This window comes from Sander vitreus, chromosome 22, assembly GCF_031162955.1.
Source record: "Sander vitreus isolate 19-12246 chromosome 22, sanVit1, whole genome shotgun sequence".
NCBI classification, from domain to species: Eukaryota; Metazoa; Chordata; class Actinopteri; order Perciformes; family Percidae; genus Sander; species Sander vitreus.
In genome coordinates, this window is record NC_135876.1 from 26024571 (window position 1) to 26045406 (window position 20836).

The 20836-nt window shown below is 43.1% G+C and overlaps 1 protein-coding gene across 7 annotated transcripts in view; it reads left to right on the forward strand.

The window, feature by feature from the left end:
* LOC144537385 (collagen alpha-1(XIV) chain-like) overlaps positions 1–20836 on the forward strand; it is a 223784-nt gene that overhangs the window by 101682 nt on the left and 101266 nt on the right. For all 7 annotated transcript variants that reach the window (XM_078281063.1, XM_078281065.1, XM_078281064.1 and 4 more), the window contains 7 exons: positions 6037–6176; positions 6987–7113; positions 7285–7424; positions 9000–9132; positions 9770–9814; positions 12237–12382; positions 19676–19805. In XM_078281063.1, coding sequence (XP_078137189.1) covers positions 6037–6176; positions 6987–7113; positions 7285–7424; positions 9000–9132; positions 9770–9814; positions 12237–12382; positions 19676–19805 — 861 coding nt within the window. The remainder of the gene's footprint in view (positions 1–6036; positions 6177–6986; positions 7114–7284; positions 7425–8999; positions 9133–9769; positions 9815–12236; positions 12383–19675; positions 19806–20836) is intronic.

Here is a 20836-nt window from a genome sequence, read left to right on the forward strand (position 1 = left end):
ACTGTAAAATGACTCTGTTACAAGTAAAAGTCCGGTATCACTTTACTTGAAGGTATCGACATAATCGTGACATGACACTGTCATGAACGCGTCATGAACGTTAAGAACAAGTCCTAAACGTTATGAACAAGTCCTAAACGTTTATGACTTCTGTCATTAAGTGTCATTGGGTTTTTGTCATGACAAGTTGACATTGGGTTGTCTTGATTATGACAACTTGACATTACCAGAAGTTGTCTTGGTCGTGACAACTTGACATTCAATTTCTTTGGAGTGTCCTTATTAAGACAACTTGACATTACCAGAGGATGTATTTGTCATGACAACTTGACATAATGTCATCCTGTTTAATGTCACGTTGTCTTAATAAGGACACTCCAAAGAAATGTAATGTCAACTTGTCATGACAAAGACATCCCAAACAATGTCAACTTGTCGTGACAAAAACCGAATGACACTTAATGACAGAAGTCATGAACGTTCATGACTTGTTCATAACGTTGATGACACGTTCATGACACTGTCATCAACCTTGTGAATCATAGTTATGACAGTGTCAAGTCATGTTTATGTTGATACCTTGAAGTAAAGTGTTACCAAAAGTCCTGCATTGAAAAATTTTCCTTAAGTTGTACGTTTAATGTTCTAATGATTTCAGCTGGACTTGTAGCCGTTATGTTGTCGGCTAGTTTCCTAATGTAAACGTGTAAAGTAACTAGTAACTAAAGCTGTAACAGATGAATGTAGTGGAGTAACTAAAGTAACTAGTAACTAAAGCTGTAACAGATGAATGTAGTGGAGTAACTAGTAACTAAAGCTGTGACAGATGAATGTAGCGGAGTAACTAAAGTAACTAGTAACTAAAGCTGTAACAGATGAATGTAGAGGAGTAACTAGTAACTAAAGCTGTGACAGATGAATGTAGCGGAGTAACTAAAGTAACTAGTAACTAAAGCTGTGACAGATGAATGTAGCGGAGTAACTAAAGTAACTAGTAACTAAAGCTGTAACAGATGAATGTAGCGGAGTAACTAAAGTAACTAGTAACTAAAGCTGTAACAGATGAATGTAGCGGAGTAACTAAAGTAACTAGTAACTAAAGCTGGAACAGATGAATGTAGTGGAGTAACTAAAGTAACTAGTAACTAAAGCTGTAACAGATGAATGTAGTGGAGTAACTAAAGTAACTAGTAACTAAAGTAACTAAAGCTGTGACAGATGAATGTAGTGGAATAACTAAAGTAACTAGTAACTAAAGCTGTGACAGATGAATGTAGTGGAGTAACTAAAGTAACTAGTAACTAAAGTAACTAAAGCTGTGACAGATGAATGTAGTGGAGTAACTAAAGTAACTAGTAACTAAAGTAACTAGTAACTAAAGCTGTGACAGATGAATGTAGAGGAGTAACTAAAGTAACTAGTAACTAAAGTAACTAAAGCTGTAACAGATGAATGTAGTGGAGTAACTAAAGTAACTAGTAACTAAAGCTGTGACAGATGAATGTAGTGGAGTAACTAAAGTAACTAGTAACTAAAGCTGGAACAGATGAATGTAGTGGAGTAAAAAGAACAATATTTCTCTCTGAAATGTAGCGGAGTAGAAGTAGAAAGTGGCATAAAAAGAAAAGACTCAAGGAAAGTACAAGTACCTCAACATTTGGACTTGAGTAAATGTACGTAGTTACGTTCCCCCCCCCTGCCAAAATGCCTGCTGTGGCGCCGGCCACCTTGTGCTATATTTTGCGCCTTGCTTTCATTTTCTAAGAGTACTTCAGTTCTGTGTTCCTCCCCTCCCTGCCTCCCCCGTTTTCCCCACCGTGCCCACTAATTAACGTTTTATAAAGTCTCCTTTAAGGTCCGTGGCCTGCGGCTTTAAGCCAGGGCCTGTTTTTGTCTTTTATGATGCGTGTAGGGCTTTTGAATGCAGGGCAGATAAGGACGCCGGCGGCTGTCTGAGGGAGACTGCGGCGGCTGTTTTTTGGGCCGAGTCGACGTCTCTCTTAAATTACTTTTCATTTCCTTCATCTCTGCAAGTAGGGCTTCACGCCGCCGTTCTGACATCGCTACTGCGTTCAGTCATCGATTAAGATAAGTGTTTATTTCTGCTGATGTGTATTTAATCTTTCGCTCGTTAAGTGCTAGAAAATATCCACGTGAATTGCTCCTGGCAGTCAAATCTGCTTTTGCAGTGATTACGCCAAGAGTGAAGAAGGGGGTGCCTGATGGTTTGTATTTTATCAGCGTTAGGACATTTATTAAAAACTAAATTATTTTTAGTTCAGGTTTGTGGTTGTCTGCGCTGCACTGATCATCAAGCCGGTGGTCCCAATGTTTTCCCCCGTTTCTTGTTTTCTGACATGCGGGACATTTCAGTGTCTAATGTGCTCTTCACTCAGTGTGTTTGTTCATAACGACTCAGCCCCCCCCCCCCGGTCTCTCTGCCTTCAGACGCCCCTCGTCCCTCATTTCATCCAGTTATTCAACTGTTGTTTGTTTTTCTGTCATTATTGAGACAGAATGAGCATTAATGATGGCCGCGGTGAAAAGAGGCCACCACAGCTGCATAGGGAAGGACCTCGGTACAAAAAATAAAACACAGCTTGTTGTTGTTGGCTCTGATAACGACAAGCAGTTATGTGTTGTTTACAGGAGATCATAAGAGCTTACTAAATGGAGAAATATATCCACTTTTAGATGGTCAGTCTTTTGTTTTTTATTAGTCTAATGATCAAATCATTTTTAATCCATCTTTCACCCTTATGGGTATATGTAGGCTAGAGGTGTGAATCTTCACTGATCTCCCGATTACAATTATCATGTCAGTGATTCGATATCTCGATGCGTCACGATGCGTCAAATACATTTTTACTATTAAATATTCATATAGGATATTTAATTCATAGCATTCATAACATTCTGCACTGCTCTGATACTAAATAAACTGGATACATACAACTACAGCACTGAGCACTTCCTGAATGTGCAAAACATAACCGAATATGTAAACAGAAAGGTTGTTAGGCCTGCATTAAAGTGTAAACAGAAATAATCAATTATGGCCCGGCCGATTATCGATGCAGCATCGTCCACGTCTCGATGCATCCATTATTTGATTAATTTCAACACCTCTAATGTAGACGTGTATATATGTAGGTAAGTGTATGCATGCATATGCAAACACACTATGTATGCATGTATGTAGAAAGTTATCTGGGTAAGTGTATATGTTCTTTAGTTTTTTTTTGGTATAATTTCTTGTTATCTTTCTCATCTTGTAAATGTTTTTTCCTTGCCAATTTGTTACTCTTAAAAAATGTGAGAGGGGGGGGGGCTTCTATAAGCTGAAGCTTCTGACCCTACCCTTTGGTTACGACCAATAAACGTATTCCTTCATTCATTCATTCAGTCTTACTCTTTCGGAAGTGTTTGGTTAGTCTCGCTTTGCCAGACCCTCCTCCGCACTGTGGAGGTCTGGCTAGTACACACAGTGTTCTGGGATGGGAGAACAACGTGCTCTGGTTTATTGCCATTTCTTTAAACCAATCACAATCGTCTTGGGGCGGGGCTAAGCTCCGCACGGAGCCGCGGTGCCTCTGCACAATAGCCTCTGGAAGGAGCTTGTTTTGGTGGAACGTGTACATTCAAAAGTAGTTTTAGTCGTCCAATAGAAAACTCAGATTGGACAGATGGACAGAAGTCTAGCTAGCTGTCTGGATTTACCCTGCAGAGATCTGAGGAGCAGTTAACCATAGTCCTCAGAAATCCACCGGAGGTTAGAACGGCAACACAAAGAAAGCGGAAGGGGACGGACATCGCTTGAAAAGACATGCATCTGGCGGAATTTCCTGCGGCACCGGAGCAACCCCGGAAGTGGAACGTCAAAGATATAGACTAGTGTTTGGTTAACTTGGTGTTTGTCACGCCATTTAAAGAAATGTGTAGATTTGTGGACTCGCAGCAAACTTTATTCCTGCTTCATTCTCATCTAAGCTCTTTTTCTGGCTCTGGCACAAGAGGATGAACAGCCAAGGGGCATAGCCGTGCTTTCAGAAGCGAGGGGGACAGATTGTTCAGCAGGAGGATTTTTATTGAAAGATCCCCTCTCGTTTGTCTCTCCAAATCACGGATTCCAACTAGCCTACATGTCATTTATGATTGATGGAAGCCTCGACATTTCAGTAAGCCGCTCCATACTGTTTTACTGCCACATCTTGCCCAATGGGAGACCTGCTAACATTTTAACTGGCCACACGGAGGCGGAGCATGCCAATAAACCAAGTATGTGTACTCAATATGCAAAAACATAATACATCATTCACATTTGAATATATTGCTCACAGGGACGTTGGAAGTATTTTGTGGAAGGGGGTGCTGTAAATATATCTGTGTGGGGTGGCGTGTGTGTTTGTGTGGGAGGGGGGAAGCACCCTGAGTAACATGCACACTCACCTACTTATGGTGCGTTCAAATCAACTCGGACCTGTAAGTGTGGGGGGACAGAGGGTGCCCTCCTGTCTGCTACGCCCTTGCTAACAGCCTACAAAGCTCTGATTGGCTCGGTTGCTTTTTTAAACTGGGGACACTTATACTCAGTGGTCTGGAACACTGCATTCGTCCATACTTTAATTAAAGAATAAAACATTGTAATAGAATCATTGTTAGAAAAAAACAACCAAAGATCTTGTTTTTGCACATTGGAAAAGCGTCTTAAACATTGTAGAACAGTTCCTGAATGGGCAGTTTCATTTGGTGGATTTTTTTTATATGGACACATTTAGAAACTTTGGAGACTTGCCTATCTCTAAACTTTTTAATTTCCCATCCTCCTCATTCCTGTGCTGACCCTGGCTCGACCTACTATAATAGCAGATGCAGTCTCTCTCTGTCTGTCTGTCTCTCTCGCTCTCTCTCTGCTGCTTTGTCTTTATTCCGACCCCGGGTATAATTGAGGTGAAACAATGGCGAGTACGCTCAGGATAAAAGGAAAAAGAAAACAGATCAGTAATCCCCCAGTTTCCGAGGGAAAGTGAGGGTAAGAGGCTTTTTTTAACCTTTGCAATACCTCCTGAGGATTGGGAAGGAAGTCAAGGCAGAGCCTGAGGGAGACTGAGCGTTGTAGTGAGGGTCTGTCCACTTTATAATTAAAATTGAGAAGTCCAATAACGTGGTTCAGACCCCCATGAGTGTAAGTGTGAGCGTGTGTGAAACCACTTACAAAGTCCTAACTCAACTAAACTTTGACCCCCTTTATAACTGCAGCTCTTTGGCAGCCAGCGTTTCTGTTGTTATAATTACCGTCTTGTTTCTGTTTTCTATCATCAGATTAAAGGGATATTTCATAGGTTCAAAGGTCTGGCTACACCACAGATGCATTCTGTGCGGTGCTGAGCTCCGGACGCAGCGACGGTGGCTCGGGAAGGAACTTGTTTTGGTGGAACATTTGCACCCCCCATTTGACACAATACAGTAATGTGAGCTACTGGTATTTAAATTAGCTGACACATATGGTTAAACCTCATTGGCTTTTACCAGTGTATCTCCGTGTGTACTTCGTCCACAGCAATCCCACCAATCGGTCCCAAAATGTCCCAGTTAGTGAGGAAATGCCGTAAACATATTCTTTCTAAATCTTTACAATCATTCCTCGAAAGAACCAAGCAGACCTGCCTTGTTGCACCATCCAAATTGTCTTCAAAACTTTGTCAAAAACAGTCATTTTACCTGGCAGAACACGGGAGTTGCTGGTCTACCGCGGCTCCATCGGTTAGTTTGTTTGGTTAGTTCCTAACCCTTTAGAACAATAATCATTAACACAAACCTACAAACTGATAAATCCAGTGTTGGAGCAGCACCAAACACAGAGCAGCTGGTAAACAAGCGTCCTGTGTTCAGTTGACCGTCGTCACCTTCCAGGGTTTCCACACTTTCAGAGCAGAGTGCAGTAAAACTTAAATATAGATACAGTTCTTCGCATAGATATGGAAGTTTACTACGTGTCCTAACAGTTGCTTTTGGTCTAATCTCCTCCCACCTCAGTACCGCTGACCCCGGCGAGGAACCTGCGTTTCGCCGACGTGGACCACAGCTCCGCCCGGCTCACGTGGGACTCTGCCTCCAGGAAGGCCAAAGGCTACCGCATCATGTACGTCAAGACCAACGGAGTTCAGACCAATGAGGTGAGAGGATCATTGCGGACATCAAGGTTAAGAAACAAATCAAAGTCTCAGACAGAGGCAGTGTTGTAGTCAAGACTACCTAAACCGAGACCAAGAGCAGAGTTTACCGAGTCCAAGACAAGACCAAGACTTCGAGGGGTTGAGACCAAGACTTTGAGGAGTTGAGACCGAGACAAGACAGAGACTTTGAGGGGTTGAGACCGAGACAAGACCAAGACTTTGAGGGGTTGAGACCAAGACAAGACAGAGACTTTGAGGGGTTGAGACAGAGACAAGACCGAGACTTCGAGGGGTTGAGACGGAGACAAGACAGAGACTTTGAGGTATTGAGAACGAGACAAGACCAAGACTTCGAGGGGTTGAGACGGAGACTTTGAGGGGTTGAGACCGAGACAAGACCAAGACTTCGAGGGATTGAGACCAAGACTTTGAGGGGTTGAGACGACAAGACAGAGACTTTGAGGGGTTGAGACCGAGACAAGACCAAGACTTTGAGGGGTTGAGACCGAGACAAGACCAAGACTTCGAGGGGTTGAGACGGAGACTTTGAGGGGTTGAGACCGAGACAAGACCAAGACTTCGAGGGGTTGAGACGGAGACTTTGAGGGGTTGAGACCGAGACAAGACCGAGACTTCGAGGGGTTGAGACAGAGTCAAGGGTTAACCCACGCTCCCATGCCAACAGAGTTTTTCTTCACTGTGACGGCCCAGAACATCTGGACACCATCCAGGCTGCACGTTTTTGTCAAACCAAACCACTGAGGATAGATTAAAATCCACTTCATGGTTGTTTTGGTCCTGTGCCTGCAGGTGGATGTTGGCCTTGTGACAACCTGGTTGCTAAGAAACCTGACCTCGCTGACGGAGTACACAGTCGGGGTCTTTGCCATCTACGATGAGGGACAAGCTGAGGCCGCGACTGAAAGCTTCACCACAAGTAGGAACTACTTTGTTTTACCCGCCATTATAAGGTTTAGGTGCACATTTGCTGCCAACCGAGCCTTATTTGTTATCTGATCTAGCTTTTCCAACGTTTTAGACACAGACACAACATAAGCTTTCAGGTTTATTGTTACAATAGTAACCATACGTGTGTGTGTGTGTGTAGAAACCGTCCCCGACCCGCCAGATCTGAAGAGCAGTGACATCTCCACAGACAGCTTCAGGGTGTCATGGCAACACCCAGCCTCTGATGTGGTGATGTACCGACTCACCTGGATGCCCACCGATGGAGGGGACAGCGAAGAGGTGTGTGTGTGTGTGTGTGTGTGTGTGTGTGTGTGTGTGTGTGTGCATGCGTGTGCCTGATTTCTTCCCCAAGTTCAGAAAAGTCCCCCCTTTTTTCAAAGTTGACTTTGCTTGAATTGCATTAGCTGAAGGTTTGCAGTGTCAGACTGACTGACTGTTAAACAAACAAAATCAGAGAATGAAATCCTTTGACATTTGTCCAGGTTGCAGTTACAAGAGGCTGCACATCCGCTAGATAAACTCCTTTTGGTGGCTTGTATCATCTCATTCTTTTGCTCACTACCAAACAGTGTGCGACCTGAAGAGAGATTCAGAGTGCAGTTGCTCTTTCCCTTCAGCATCAGTTTTCATTATTTGTCCTCAATCTTGAGATCCTGAGACACTTGAACTCCTTCACTTGGGGTGATAACTTCAAGAGAGCTATCCACTGTTTTCCAGTAGAGCACCATCACCTCAGACTTAATACGCCAGATATCTGATTTAGATAGACTTTCGGTGTTTTTGTCGTTTATTTTGACATATTTGTAAAGAACAATTCTACCTTTTTGTCAGTTTTCGATGTTTTTGTCACTTTTTTTCACTTATTTCGACCTTTTTGTCACTTTTTTGGATGTTTTTGTGAGTATTTCAACATTTTAGTTACTTTTTTCAATGTTTGTTTTGATATGTTGTCACTTTTATTGACCTTTTTTGCCACGTTTTCGTAACTTGTCGCCTTTCTTTTGTTTTTTTAATTATTTTTTTTCATTTACTTTTTGTCACTTTTCTAAGTTTTTATCACTTTTTTGCGACACTTGCGTAACCTTTGTCTCTTTTTGTCACTTTTGACAACCAAACGTTGAGGAAAGCTTCAAAAATGTTGAAAAAAAAGTGACAAAACTTTCAAAAAAGACACAAATGTTACGCAAACTTCGCAAATTAAAGTGACAAAAACTTCGAAAAAGCGACAAGTTACGAAAACGTAAGAAAAGGTAAGTGACAAAAACGTCGAAAAAAGGGACATAAATTGGGAAAAACTTCAGAAACCTTCCATTTATGGATTACCAGTAATGTCCTTAAACTTAACAGAAAAGGTACACTACCTAGTGTGCGCTTTTACAGTCGAGCCGTCGCCAAATGAGTTGCTACGAAGCTAATGAAGACTATCAGCTCCACACAGCTCTCTCTGTATGTCTCAGTAGGACTGTGTTCAGAAGATTGTGGCATCCGCTGACTTTCTACTACTACTACTCTAGTGAAGATAACGACCTCTTCTGAAGAGTCCATGTTTTTTTTAATCCTCCGTGTCCTCCTTGGCTACTAGCAACTGCGTGGGAGGGGTGGTGGCACGTGCGTTATCACGGAAGGCTTGTATCGTGCGGACACAGCGACAGTTTTGTTGTCATTACTTAGAATTCCTCATGGGGGCGACAGAAACTACGCACTGCAGCTTTAACTCAAGACATAAAAACGTATTGTGAACCGATTCAGTTGAGTTTACCTCCTCTGATTTTCTGTATCAGCCGTACATCTGCTCGTCTAAGACAAACAACATCCGTCCCTCTTTCTCCCTTTCTTTCTTCCTTTCTGTTTCAGGTTCTGGTGAACGGAAACATTAACACCTACCTGATAAAAGGACTGAGCCCCGTCACGGAGTACGAAGTCCTCCTCGCTGCCATCTACATGAACGAGGTCGAGAGCGACGAGGTGGTCCTCGTAGAGTCCACCGGTAAATGAAACCTTATTGCAACGTCTGGACGCTGTTCAATTCCATCACTCTTAACCACTGCAGATAATAGAGCTCAACAGTGTGGTTCTGGTAGTGAAACGCCTGTTCATTTTCTCCATAAGGATTTTCACACTGCTACGTTTAGATTACTAGCGTTGTAAGCTAATCAGCTTTTTTTTGTAGCTTGTTTCAAGCTACAAAAACATTCGATTAGCGTGAAAGCATGTCCCAGAGAACGATCGAGTGGGTACACATCTGTTATTAACCCCTAGGTTTGTTTTGCGCCGGAATTGGCCTTTAAGATCGGTGCAGTACTCGCTGATACTGATACCAGCATTTTAGGCGGTATGGGAGGCTTTTCAGATACTGGGGTCGGTATTCGGCAGCATCTCTAGCCAACGACTGTCTGTTGTCCCTGTTAAATAAACAAAAATATAAAAAACAAATGAGATAAACGTTTGCTGCTTTGCCAGTCTGTAATCTGTCTTTATGTTATATAATCTTAAACCAGTCTGTAAACCACTCGGAGGAAAACATTTTCCAGATTGAAACAAACATCAGAAGATCCTTTAACTCTTTATTAATCTCCTAAGAATTGTCGAGCAGATAAAATTAAATGTTTTTGTTTCATTTTCAGTAAAAAGAACGACAGCGGTGCCCACGACGACCGTCACCACAGCAGGTAAATATGTGATATTCCAGCCGTTGTGACGTATTCTGTTTGTTTCTCTCCACCTCTCTTCCAGTAAGTAAGTAAGTAAACTTTATTCATAAAGCGTTACAAGGTTACAAGGTGCTGTAACGGGTCCACACTCGGACACATTTTGGCTAACGATACATCTTATCTGTTGAAATATAAATCACCTTGTAATGTTTTCAGTTAATTTAATGGTGTCAAACTAAAGCAGGCCTGTGACTTCTTAGCTTAACGGTATATCGTTGTAACTATTTACTTTAGCGTTGTTTTTACAAGAGCTGGCAACAGAAAGCTAACACTGGTGAATTAGCCGTGTGCTACCCTTAGCCATACTCGGACCCCCCCCACCCCCGAGACGAAGAGTTCAGTTAAGCAAAGTTTACAGAGTCCAGCATAAGAGGTTACACACAATTGTGGGTTCACAAACAGCATCTAAGTTTCCCTAGCGACAGACATTAAATCAGAGATGGTCCACCAAGATCTCGTCTGAAAATGAACTCCGATCTGTTCTCCCCCTCAAGTTTTTATCCTGTCCTCACAAGGGGGTGTCTTCTTGTTTTTTAGACAGAAACGCACACGCCAAGGTCGGGGCCAAACTACTTATGACTTCAGCTTAACTTTCTGTGCATCAGAGGTCCCCCGGAGTGATTTTTAACCACTTCCTCAATGACTAACACAGCTCTTTTGTTAATAAATAAACTCAACATTTTGTTAATAAAACATGTCTACAATCCCCGCTGTAAAAACTCACTGGGCGCTGATGGTTTTTCGCGGTATTAACCGTACTGAAAAGTCGCCCAAATGAACGTCGATGCTGCCAACACATCCGGGTCCGTACTTCAAATCTCTAAACGATGCAGTAAAAGCTCCTTCATTCCCACTTTGAATGTAAAGTTATTCCGCCACCTGAGCGTCGCCCAAGCCTTTCCTCCTGCTTTCTCTCATCAAAGTCCCTTTTGTACACTAATTAGACATGTAAATGTCCACGTGCATGTATGAAAGTTCACGCGTAGATTCTTAGATGTGTGTAAATACTTTCTGTTTGCACTTCGAGGGGGGCGATCGTTCAGGAAAAGCACCATATAAAAGACAGAAAACTACTTCAGACCGGATGTGTCCGAACATGGCCCAACAGCTCCGAATGTTACAACGAACGGTGTCTGAACATGGACACAGTGACGTCACGGTGCAACATTAGTCAAACGGGAGGAAAGTGCATGAATAAAAACATGAACGTAATGATAATAGGCAAACATAACTCAACAAACCCAGGTGCTCTAGTGCAGGTGGCCTGTTTTGTAATGCAGGGGTCAGCAGCTTCCAGGCACTACTGAGGAGTCTGATCTACAAACTCATTTGTCGCCTGAACGTCTCCCAGAACAGCATTGATATGCTGTTAGTAAATCCTAGGTTTAGTGCCATATGATACCAATCATCACTATGGAAACACTAGTATAAGTGTCTTTTATAGAAATGCAGTATTGTTTCTTTTGTTTTTATTTCTTTGTGTATGTTTCTCTTTTTAATGTATGTTGTATGTCATGTCTGTGTCTTCTGAATGGACTTTGAGTCTGGAATAAAAGGTTGATGATGATGATGATGATGAATAAAACAATAAAAACCATCCATGAAGCACAACACACACGTGCATACAAAACAAAATAATACAAGAAATGACATTTTGGATTAGGACGTTTCACTCTGTATGTGGTTTCTCCTGCATAGAAGAACTGTTGGCGACCCCCCCAAAAGAGGTTTTAGAATCCCCAGTGCCCAAATGAAAGAAGAAAACACACCATTCACATGCTCTCTTAATGCTTTTAAGAAGAATTTTCCAGAAAACCGTCAAACAAGCAGACCCTAAACTTGATTAGGAGCGTTTTCTCTCAGTTTTACCGTCCAGTTTAACCAGTTCTGTTAATTGGGGTTACATTCACTCAAGCATAATACATTTTTGTTTACCAAATTGTCCGAAATGACAGGCGAATGCATAGATTTCTGTCAAAGAAGGGGTCAGACACGTTGCCTTTACTGAATGCGGACTGATCGTGTTTACTATGCAAAGTTCTAACACACAAGGCCATATACTGTACATTTTCTAACAGTCGCTCCGTTCACTTTAATACCGTGAGAGTAGAAAGATAAGAAACGGGCATCAGAGGAAAGGAGGATTGGGTCAGGGTTGGTTCACGCAGATAAATCTTTCAGGGAGGAGAACAGTGTTACAATTTATGATGCCAATTAAAACGGACGACAGGGGCTTTGTTCAAACATCACAAAATGGAACGTCGCTACTCTGTCTCTCTTTCAGCTCAAGGGCCCCTGGCCTAAAAACCGTTGAAGACCCCCTGCCGTAGACTACACCACTGCTGCAGTGTGATTGTTTTTACTCTCTCTGATCCTCCAGCTCCTCGTTTCGGGGTGAGGAACTTGAGGATCGACGAGGAAACCACCTACAGCATGCGGGTGGCCTGGCAGCCCGGGGACTCGAGGAACGTCCGACATTATCGGCTGAGCTACATCAGCGCCAAGGGAGACCGAGCGGAGGAGCAGGTGAGACGGGACAAGAACAAAGGACGGCGTTTGCTTTGTAACGCGAGACTGAGGGAGGTTTGCATGTCTGCCCTCGCTCGGATAAAACATTTTGATATAAAATGGCAACGAGAGGTGATATTTAATATGTTTTTAAGTCTGTTTTTGCTTTGGTGATTTAGCTTAAGTTACGTTCACACTGCAATCTTTAGTGCTCAGATCAGATTTTATTGTTTTGGGCTGTTCACATTAGGGCAATATATCGATATATAGACATCGAGTGTGTGTGTCTGTCTGTCTATGTGTGTCTGTCTGTCTCTGTGTGTGTGTATGTCTGTCTGTCTGTCTCTGTGTGTGTGACCATCTCTGTGTGTGTGTGTCTGTCTGTCTGTGTGTGTCTGTCTGTCTCTGTGTGTGTGTCTGTCTGTCTGTCTCTGTGTGTGTGTGTCTGTGTGTGTGTGTCTGTCTGTCTGTCTCTGTGTGTGTCTGTCTGTCTGTCTGTGTGTGTCTGTCTGACTGTCTGTGTGTGTCTGTCTGTCTCTGTGTGTGTCTGTCTGTCTCTGTGTGTGTCTGTCTGTCTCTGTGTGTGTGTCTGTCTGTGTGTGTGTGTGTGTGTGTCTGTCTGTCTCTCTGTGTGTGTGTGTGTGTGTCTGTCTGTCTCTCTGTGTGTGTGTGTGTGTGTGTGTCTGTCTGTGTGTGTGTGTGTCTCTGTGTGTGTGTGTGTGTGTGTGTGTGTCTGTCTCTGTGTGTGTGTGTGTGTGTGTACATCTTATTGAACAAACTGAACACATTGAATTGAACCGTTAAATTATAATGTGCAGTTTTCCACTGACATTTTCTATCAACTAACAGAAAAAAATCTCTGAGTGTCTATGGCGTTATGTCGCAGCCTTTTGCGATGTGTATATCGCAGCAGTTGATATCGCAATAACGATAAAAACAAAGTGATAACACTGTGCAGCCCGAGTGTCTGTGTGTGTCTCTGCGGGTGACTCTGGCCACAGGTCCCACATCAGCCTTTTCATCCTGACAATAAAGAGCTGCCAGCTGCTCGCACCAGTGGCTTGCTAAACGAGAGTCTTATCAAAGTGCGAACAGCTGTGGGCTCTGTTTGGCAATCCGGTCAGGTCCTGAATCACCAAGTGCAGCGCTCAACAGCAACCCTTTAGATGTCTATCTGCTGAGGGAAGAAGCTGGCAGGGTTCCTCTCAGGCTTTGTTCAAAGCAAGTTTCACTCTGTTGTTTGTTGCTGCCAAGGCAGGGACACCAGCCATTAAAAAGCAAAAAAAAAAAAATATATATATATTTCTGGATGGCAGTTATCCCACTTTGGGCCCTATTTTAACGATCTAAGTGCACGGCGTGGAGCGCCTGGTGCAGGAGTGTTTAGGGCGTGTAAGAATCCTTTGCTAGTTTGGCGGCGTTAAAAAAGGGTTGTACTTAGTACAACCCGTAACTAAAGTACGTTTGCTTAGTGTCTTCATTAATCAGAGGTGTGTTTTGGGCGTAACATGCAGTAAACGAATCAGAGATCATCTCCCATTCCCTTTAAAAGCAGAAAAAAAATCTACAAAAACATCAGAGGGAAAGTGAGAAAAAAAATGTAAAAGAAATCCCAAAAAACGTTGAAAAAAGTGCCAAAAACATCGGGAAAAGTGACAAAAAAATGAAGAAAAAAAGTGACATCAGGTGAAAAGCGGAAACAGTGTCGAAAAAGACGGCCAAAAATACTGAAAAAAAATAAATAGTAAAATAAAATAATACAAAAATTTTGACCTAGAAAAACAGACACGTTTAGGGGTCGACGGGAAGACAGCACAAGGGTTCAAAAACAAACTAATGTTGAAGAGTTTTTCATCAACACAGTTGCCATAGTTCTCCCAAAGTCCAAAACTTTCTCTTTTGGAACGTTTATTTCTCTGTTCCTCTGATGAGCCGTCTGGAGAGGGAGAGAACAGTTGTTATGTTCACACAGCAGTCTGTGGTTCGTCGTCTCTTGACTGCTGTTATCCCTGAAAATGTCGACCAGCCGCTCCACGTTGTCTCGTTAGACAACTCAAATCATTTATCTGAAAAAAAACTTCCATTTAAATTTCCATCTCTGCCAAAACAACTCGCTGATGAACGCACCTGTCACACACATCGGTGATTGATGCAGTGCAGATTGTACAGACTTTTTCCAGCATTTGCATCTTTCATTTGGTGTCAGATACGCCTGACAGTTCTCTTTTGCGCACCGTCAGATTGCGTCCACTAAAAGTGCTGTTTTTGCCACTGACAGGCTCGGATTATTATTTTAAGAAAAGGATCCCTACAGAGATATTGTTTTAATATGAAACTGCCCCCGAAATCGCTATGCGCATTCATACAAATCGAGCAAAGTTTCCTATTAACCTTTTGAACACTGCAATAGTATCGCCACCAGACTCTATTTAAATAACCTGTCATTTTATCATCGTAAAAACACACTTTATTCAAAGTTGACAGGAACTAAATACAACTCTCAAAAGCCGTCTTGGTTCGTCTTTCCGCTGTTCCAACAATCACCACTCTGGTTTGGTTGAAATAAAACCCTTAATTCACCCATTAACATGGGATAACATGCTGGCTCTATACACGCTTAAAGTACTGTTTATTTACATGGAGTCTGGCGGGTTTAGAGATGGCGATTTTAGATGTGATAGGTGTGTAGAACGTCAAAAAGTAACGTTACGTGAAAACAGCGTGTCATTTCTTTTTAGCATCTCACATCACACTTTCAGTCACTATGACCACTACTACGGTCAGAAACATTGTACCAAAATATGAACAATAACGTTGCTGTCAGCGGGCTTATCTGCTAATGTTAGCTACTGACCGTTAGCTTGAAACCATCCAGCAAATAGACGGTACCGTAGGGTGCTGTTACCTGAAAGTGTAGTGACAGAGTGAACGTTACTAGCTACGTTTTTCATGTTGGTTTTGAGCGGTATGCACCCCCACTAACCTGGAAAACGGTTTTAAATCAGTAACGTTAATACAGCGTCTCAGAGGATTACAGCGTCTCCTGCAGCGGGGAGTCAGAGGCAGAGGGACCGCAGCGTTCGCTACCGTTAGCTACCGTTAGCTTCTCGTCTCATCTGGGGTCTGATAAACAGTAAATTCACAGTGTGTGAAGTCAGTGTGCCCAACGCTATTTTTTTAATGAACTGTAGCTGTCATATTTCACGGGACCCGCGTCAGTGCGGATTTCATGTCGCGGCTTTCGTCGCTGTTTGTCACTTTGCCTAAGATTGAGTGACAAGTAGTACTCGCCCTGTTGTTTATTTGGTTGCCATGACTTTGCGAGTGATGACGTCCTGTCACTGTTCCAGTTGCTCACCCTAAAGGGGAGAGAGAGAGCGGATGACAGTTGGCTTGAGTTCAGCGGAGCAGACGGCTCTGCAGAGTCGTGTAATCGCGACTTTATGACTTTTCATAAACAGCTGAAGGCGCGGTGTACATAGCGGAAACCCTGTTGTGCGTCTGCCCATTTTCTGATGGGCGGGCCGCCACGGTAAAATCAACATAGAGGAAACACAGTGCTCTAACAAAAAGGTCTATCTCTGTAGGGATCCTTCCCATAATGTTGTCAGACAATAAGAATAATAATCTGAGCCTGTCAGTGGCAAAAACAGCACTTTTAGTGGCCACAAATTGGGTTTTCGCCCAGTTACAGCACTCACGTTAAAAACTTGAAACCAATTTCAAAGGTTTTTGTTCATAAGTCGCATGGGAAAATAGGGTCCAGATTGAAAACGACAGAAATTACCCTTTTAATGGTTATGCCCATTCATATGTCTCAGTTGCTGCCTCGCCAGCCGCTGGGCGACTCCACTCTGCAGCCATCTGTCCACACACAGTTGTGATGCTGAACTCGGGGGGGGGGGGCTCCGTTATTTCCCCGGACTGCTTCGTTCAGTGCCCCAATAAAACCAAAAGCTGCAGGACACCAAGTGCAATTCCGCTGTGTGTAAACATAATTTCGGCTAATATTGCTCAGCAACGTGTTATTCCGGGAGGTAAAAAAAAAAAAAAACATCTAGAGAAGATGAAAAAGTTTCAGGTTTTCCTTCTGTCACAGATTTTCTTTCTACAACTCTGGCAAAGAATCCAACTCCTGTCTTCAAGTTTATTTTGTCCTCCTTCATATCATCCACGCTCCCGATCGCAGACCTTTGACGCCTTTCAGTCGATTTTGTGACCAGTTTGGGTCTGTTTCCCGTGTTTCATTCAGGCTACAGGTGGTTAAATTGCATCCGCGTTTCCCGAGCGCCCCGGTAGCTCACCCGGGAGAGCGTGCGCCCCGCGTACCAAGGCTCAGTCCTTGCCGCAGTGGCCCAGGGCTCGATTCCGACCTGTGGCCCTTTGCTGCATGTCTTACCGCTCTCGCTCTCTCCGCCCTTTTTCTGTCTACAGCTGTCCAATCGATTTAAAGGCAAAAATGGCCAAAAACAATCCAATGCTTCCTTTCCTCGCATTTTAGGCCATTTGGTGCCTTTTTTTGACAAGAAAAGTTGACTAGGGCGCCTTTGTAGTTAAAAAAGCTGGCAGCATTTTTGGTTTCAAAAAATCAGCCCAGAGCGTCTTTTGTTGCTGTGACAACAAAAGACTGTGTAGCTACTGCTACAGTATCCTAGAGTGCTATGTGGAGTAGGGCGCCAAATCTTTTTTCCTACTATGGCCACGCCAAGACCCGCCCTTCAATAGCAGCCCCATTGGTTGGGGTTAGGCATTGACCTCGAGTGGTTAAGGTTAGGATAGCCGATTGGTCAGGGGTTAGGGTTAGGACCTGAACAAATCAGGTTACGTTACCTCGCGTAAGCATGGATGCCTGGCCAATGGTAGTGTGTGAATGCTGTTGAAGGGCGGGTCTTGGCGTGGCCATAGTAGGGGGAAAGAATTTGCGTGCAGGGCGAGATAAACCAACAGAGAGCGAGGGAGCGGTGCTGATGCTAACGTTAGATAAAACAAAGCGAGTCATATCATATAATTCGCCGTGCTCCGACACTAGCACAAGTCTGTCGGCACCTTCTCCATTTTTTTCCTTCTTGTCATGGAAACGACGGGTCTCGCTACGCCGCTTGTCATTGGTCAGCTGTCAAAAAAAAAAAGGACTTTTTTCAAAAACACGGTTTACTCCGTAGGATAAATAAAACGCAGGACTTTCAAGCCGGGGAGCGGAGTTCGCGGATGATGTCCGCCGAAATGACCTGCAGCTCGCCGTGCACTGTACCCGGCTCACAGTCACCTATTGTTGGGTAACTGAACCACCAACTACCGCTGACCTGACGGGGCACCATGCCGAGCACCGTAGTCGGCGTCGCAGAGCTCCGTAGCGGCTTAAACATGGTGTGCATACATTTAAGAACAATATAGGGTTGGGCATCGTTTGGATTTTAACGATTCCAATTCCGATTCTTTGAGGGCTGGAGTTGGAACTAGAGCCTCACTAGAGCGTCGCTTACCGTGCCCCGTGGCTGCAACACAACAAGCGCCTGGCCGCTACGGAAACCAAAACTTGCGCATGTTAAATCTGGAACCAATGATCAGATTTGAAACCAAATCCTCCAAACGATTCCAATAAAGAAACGATTCTGCTGGAATCGTAATATTTGACTCGATGCCCGATCCTAGAACAATGTCGCATTACGTCGCCCAACAGCGGAGGCGTTTATAAATAATAACTTGAGGGGTTAGGGGTCAAAGGACTTAGTGAGCAGAAATGTTTTGAGGTGCTTTTTGAACATGGCCAGGGATGGGGCAGAGCGGACGTGGAGGGGTAGACTGTTCCAGAGTGTGGGAGCATTGGCAGAGAAAACCCTGTCCCCAAAAGTCCGCAACCTGGTGCGGGGGGTGTCCAGCAGGTCCTTGTCAGAGGACCGCAGGGAACGTGACTTGAGTGTGGGGGTGGAGGAGATCTGTGAGGTATTGTGGTGAGAGTCCATGGAGAGATTTGTAGGTGATGCGTGACTTGACTGGCAACCAGTGGAGCTGTTGGTCCGGTGCGGCGCAGTGCATTCTGGTAGTTGTAGGTTTTCTACCTTTAGAGTGAAAGGGAATATCACAGCTTCTTTCTTTTTTCTGTCTTGTCATGTAGCACCAAATAAAGAAAATAATACTTTTGCGCCATTCTGCTGCATAGACAGCCTAGTTTAATGAAAAGACCCTTTCTTCCGGCAGTGAAATACTTGTTTAAGTCTGGATGTAATTCTCATCATCCATTCCCTGTAACCGTTGGCCCAGAGTGCTCCCTGGACCCCCTGGACTCATGTGAGTCTCATACGAGATCAATTTCATCCTGTGTACTTGTTACAGTTAGTGGGAAGGGTTGAAGTTTGGTTTCATTTTGGAATGACTTTTTGTCGGGCTGCAGTTAAGTGCAGTTCAGCGGACACATTGCCATATTGCTTGCTAGGATAATCACCTGATATCGACTTCCATCACCCGTGCACTTGGCTGTGTTCCCCATGCAGTTTGCCTTCAAGCAAAGTCTCGGATGGATCCAACTTAATATTCTGGCCCTGCACAGATAGCCTCTGTCAAAGCTAGATTGGGTTCCTGAATCCTATAAATACTTTATGAAACCATGTTTGCTTTTCCAGAGTGGAGTGTAGCTGAAGGTGGTTTCTTTCAGCTTTTTGTGGCTCTGTGACATTTTAGAAACTTGCTGCCTTATTCATCATGCTGGGCTGAAATTGATTTGTCAAGGCCTGCAGTGTTTGCCTGACTGACACGTCTGAGAAAGTGTATTATTTTTTTTGGGGGTGGGATAGAGGGTTTGTGGATGGAGCCGGGCTAGACTGTACATGCTCAGAATGCAAAGGAGACGGACAGACGGATGGACAAAGATTGTTTTTTTTGGGGCATTTTAGGCCTTGATTTGTATATGACAGTTTAGACTTGAAAGGGGAGAGAGAGAAGGGGAATGACATGCAGCAAAGGGCTGCAGGTCGGAGTCAAACCTGCGGCCGCTGCATCGAGGAGAAAACCTCTATATATGGGCGCCAGCTCCACCAGGTGAGCTACCTGCGTGCACATGTATGGGAGAGAGAATGTGCTGCAGTGAACATTTAACAAAAAAAACAAAAAAAACCTTCAAAATCGAGTAACTACACATCGAACAAATATTCGATCAAGGCCTAATTTGGGCTTCAGTATTTTGCCCAAAGGACATGACAGGAGTCAGGAGGGGATCGAACCACCAACCCTGCGATTAGTGAACGACCCAATCTGTTTCTTCTGTCACCTGAATGTTAATTTTCAACTTTAACTTGAATTTGTTTCTGCTTACAGAGGACGGTGCCCACCGGTCAGAACAGTCTGATTCTGCAGCCACTGCTGTCGGATACGGAGTACAAAGTCGCCATCACGCCTGTTTACCCCGAAGGAGACGGGCCCACAGCGGCGCGGATGGGACGAACGCGTAAGCCATATTCATGTTCCGTGCGTTTTGATCGTCTGCCTATTAATATTTTCAGTCACTGTCTTTAGTCTCTCCTCTTTTAAACCTGCAATATGTCGCGCCGACGCACGTCATTCGGCTGTGGCTTGGTAGCGTTGCATTCCTCCCCCCCCCCGACTCATTTCCTGGTTTCCTTCCCCATAAACAACATGAAATCAAGGAGCGGTTTAACTTCTCCTGCTACAGATTTCCCACTGTGGTCAGGAAGAACAGGGGAGACACTTTGTTTCTCTCACTATGACTCTCTTACCTGCTCTGACTTTAATGTCATCTTATCATGACCAAGACAACTTCTGGTAATGTCACTTTGATTAATGTCAAGTTGTCATAATCAAGACAACCCAAACAATGTTTGAAAAACATTGAAAAAAAGTGATGAAAAAAAGTGACAAAAACATTTTTTTTTTTAAATGACAAAAACATTTTAAAAAAGTGACAAAAACATAAAAAAAGTGACAAAAACATTTTTAAAAAAGTGACGAAAAAAAAGTGACAAAAACATTGAAAAAAAGTGACAAAAACAAAAAAAGTGACAAAAACATTGAAAAAAAGTGACAAAAACATTTTAAAAAAGTGACAAAAACATTGAAAAAAATGACAAAAACATTTTAAAAAAGTGCAACAAAAAGTGACAAAAACATTGAAAAAAAGTGACAAAAACATTTTAAAAAAGTGCAACAAAAACATTGAAAAAAAGTGACAAAAACATTTAAAAAAGTGACAAAAACATTGAAAAAAAGTGACAAAAACATTGAAAAAAAGTGACAAAAACATTGAAAAAAGTGACAAAAACATTGAAAAAAATGAAAAACATTGAAAAAAAGTGAGAAAAAAATAAAAAGTGACAAAAACATTTTTTAAAAAGTGACAAAAACATTTAAAAAAAACATTTAAAAAAACATTTTAAAAAAGTGAGGAAAAAAATTTAAAAAGTGAGGAAAAAAATGACAAAAACATTGAAAAAGTGATGAAAAAAGTGACAAAAACATTGA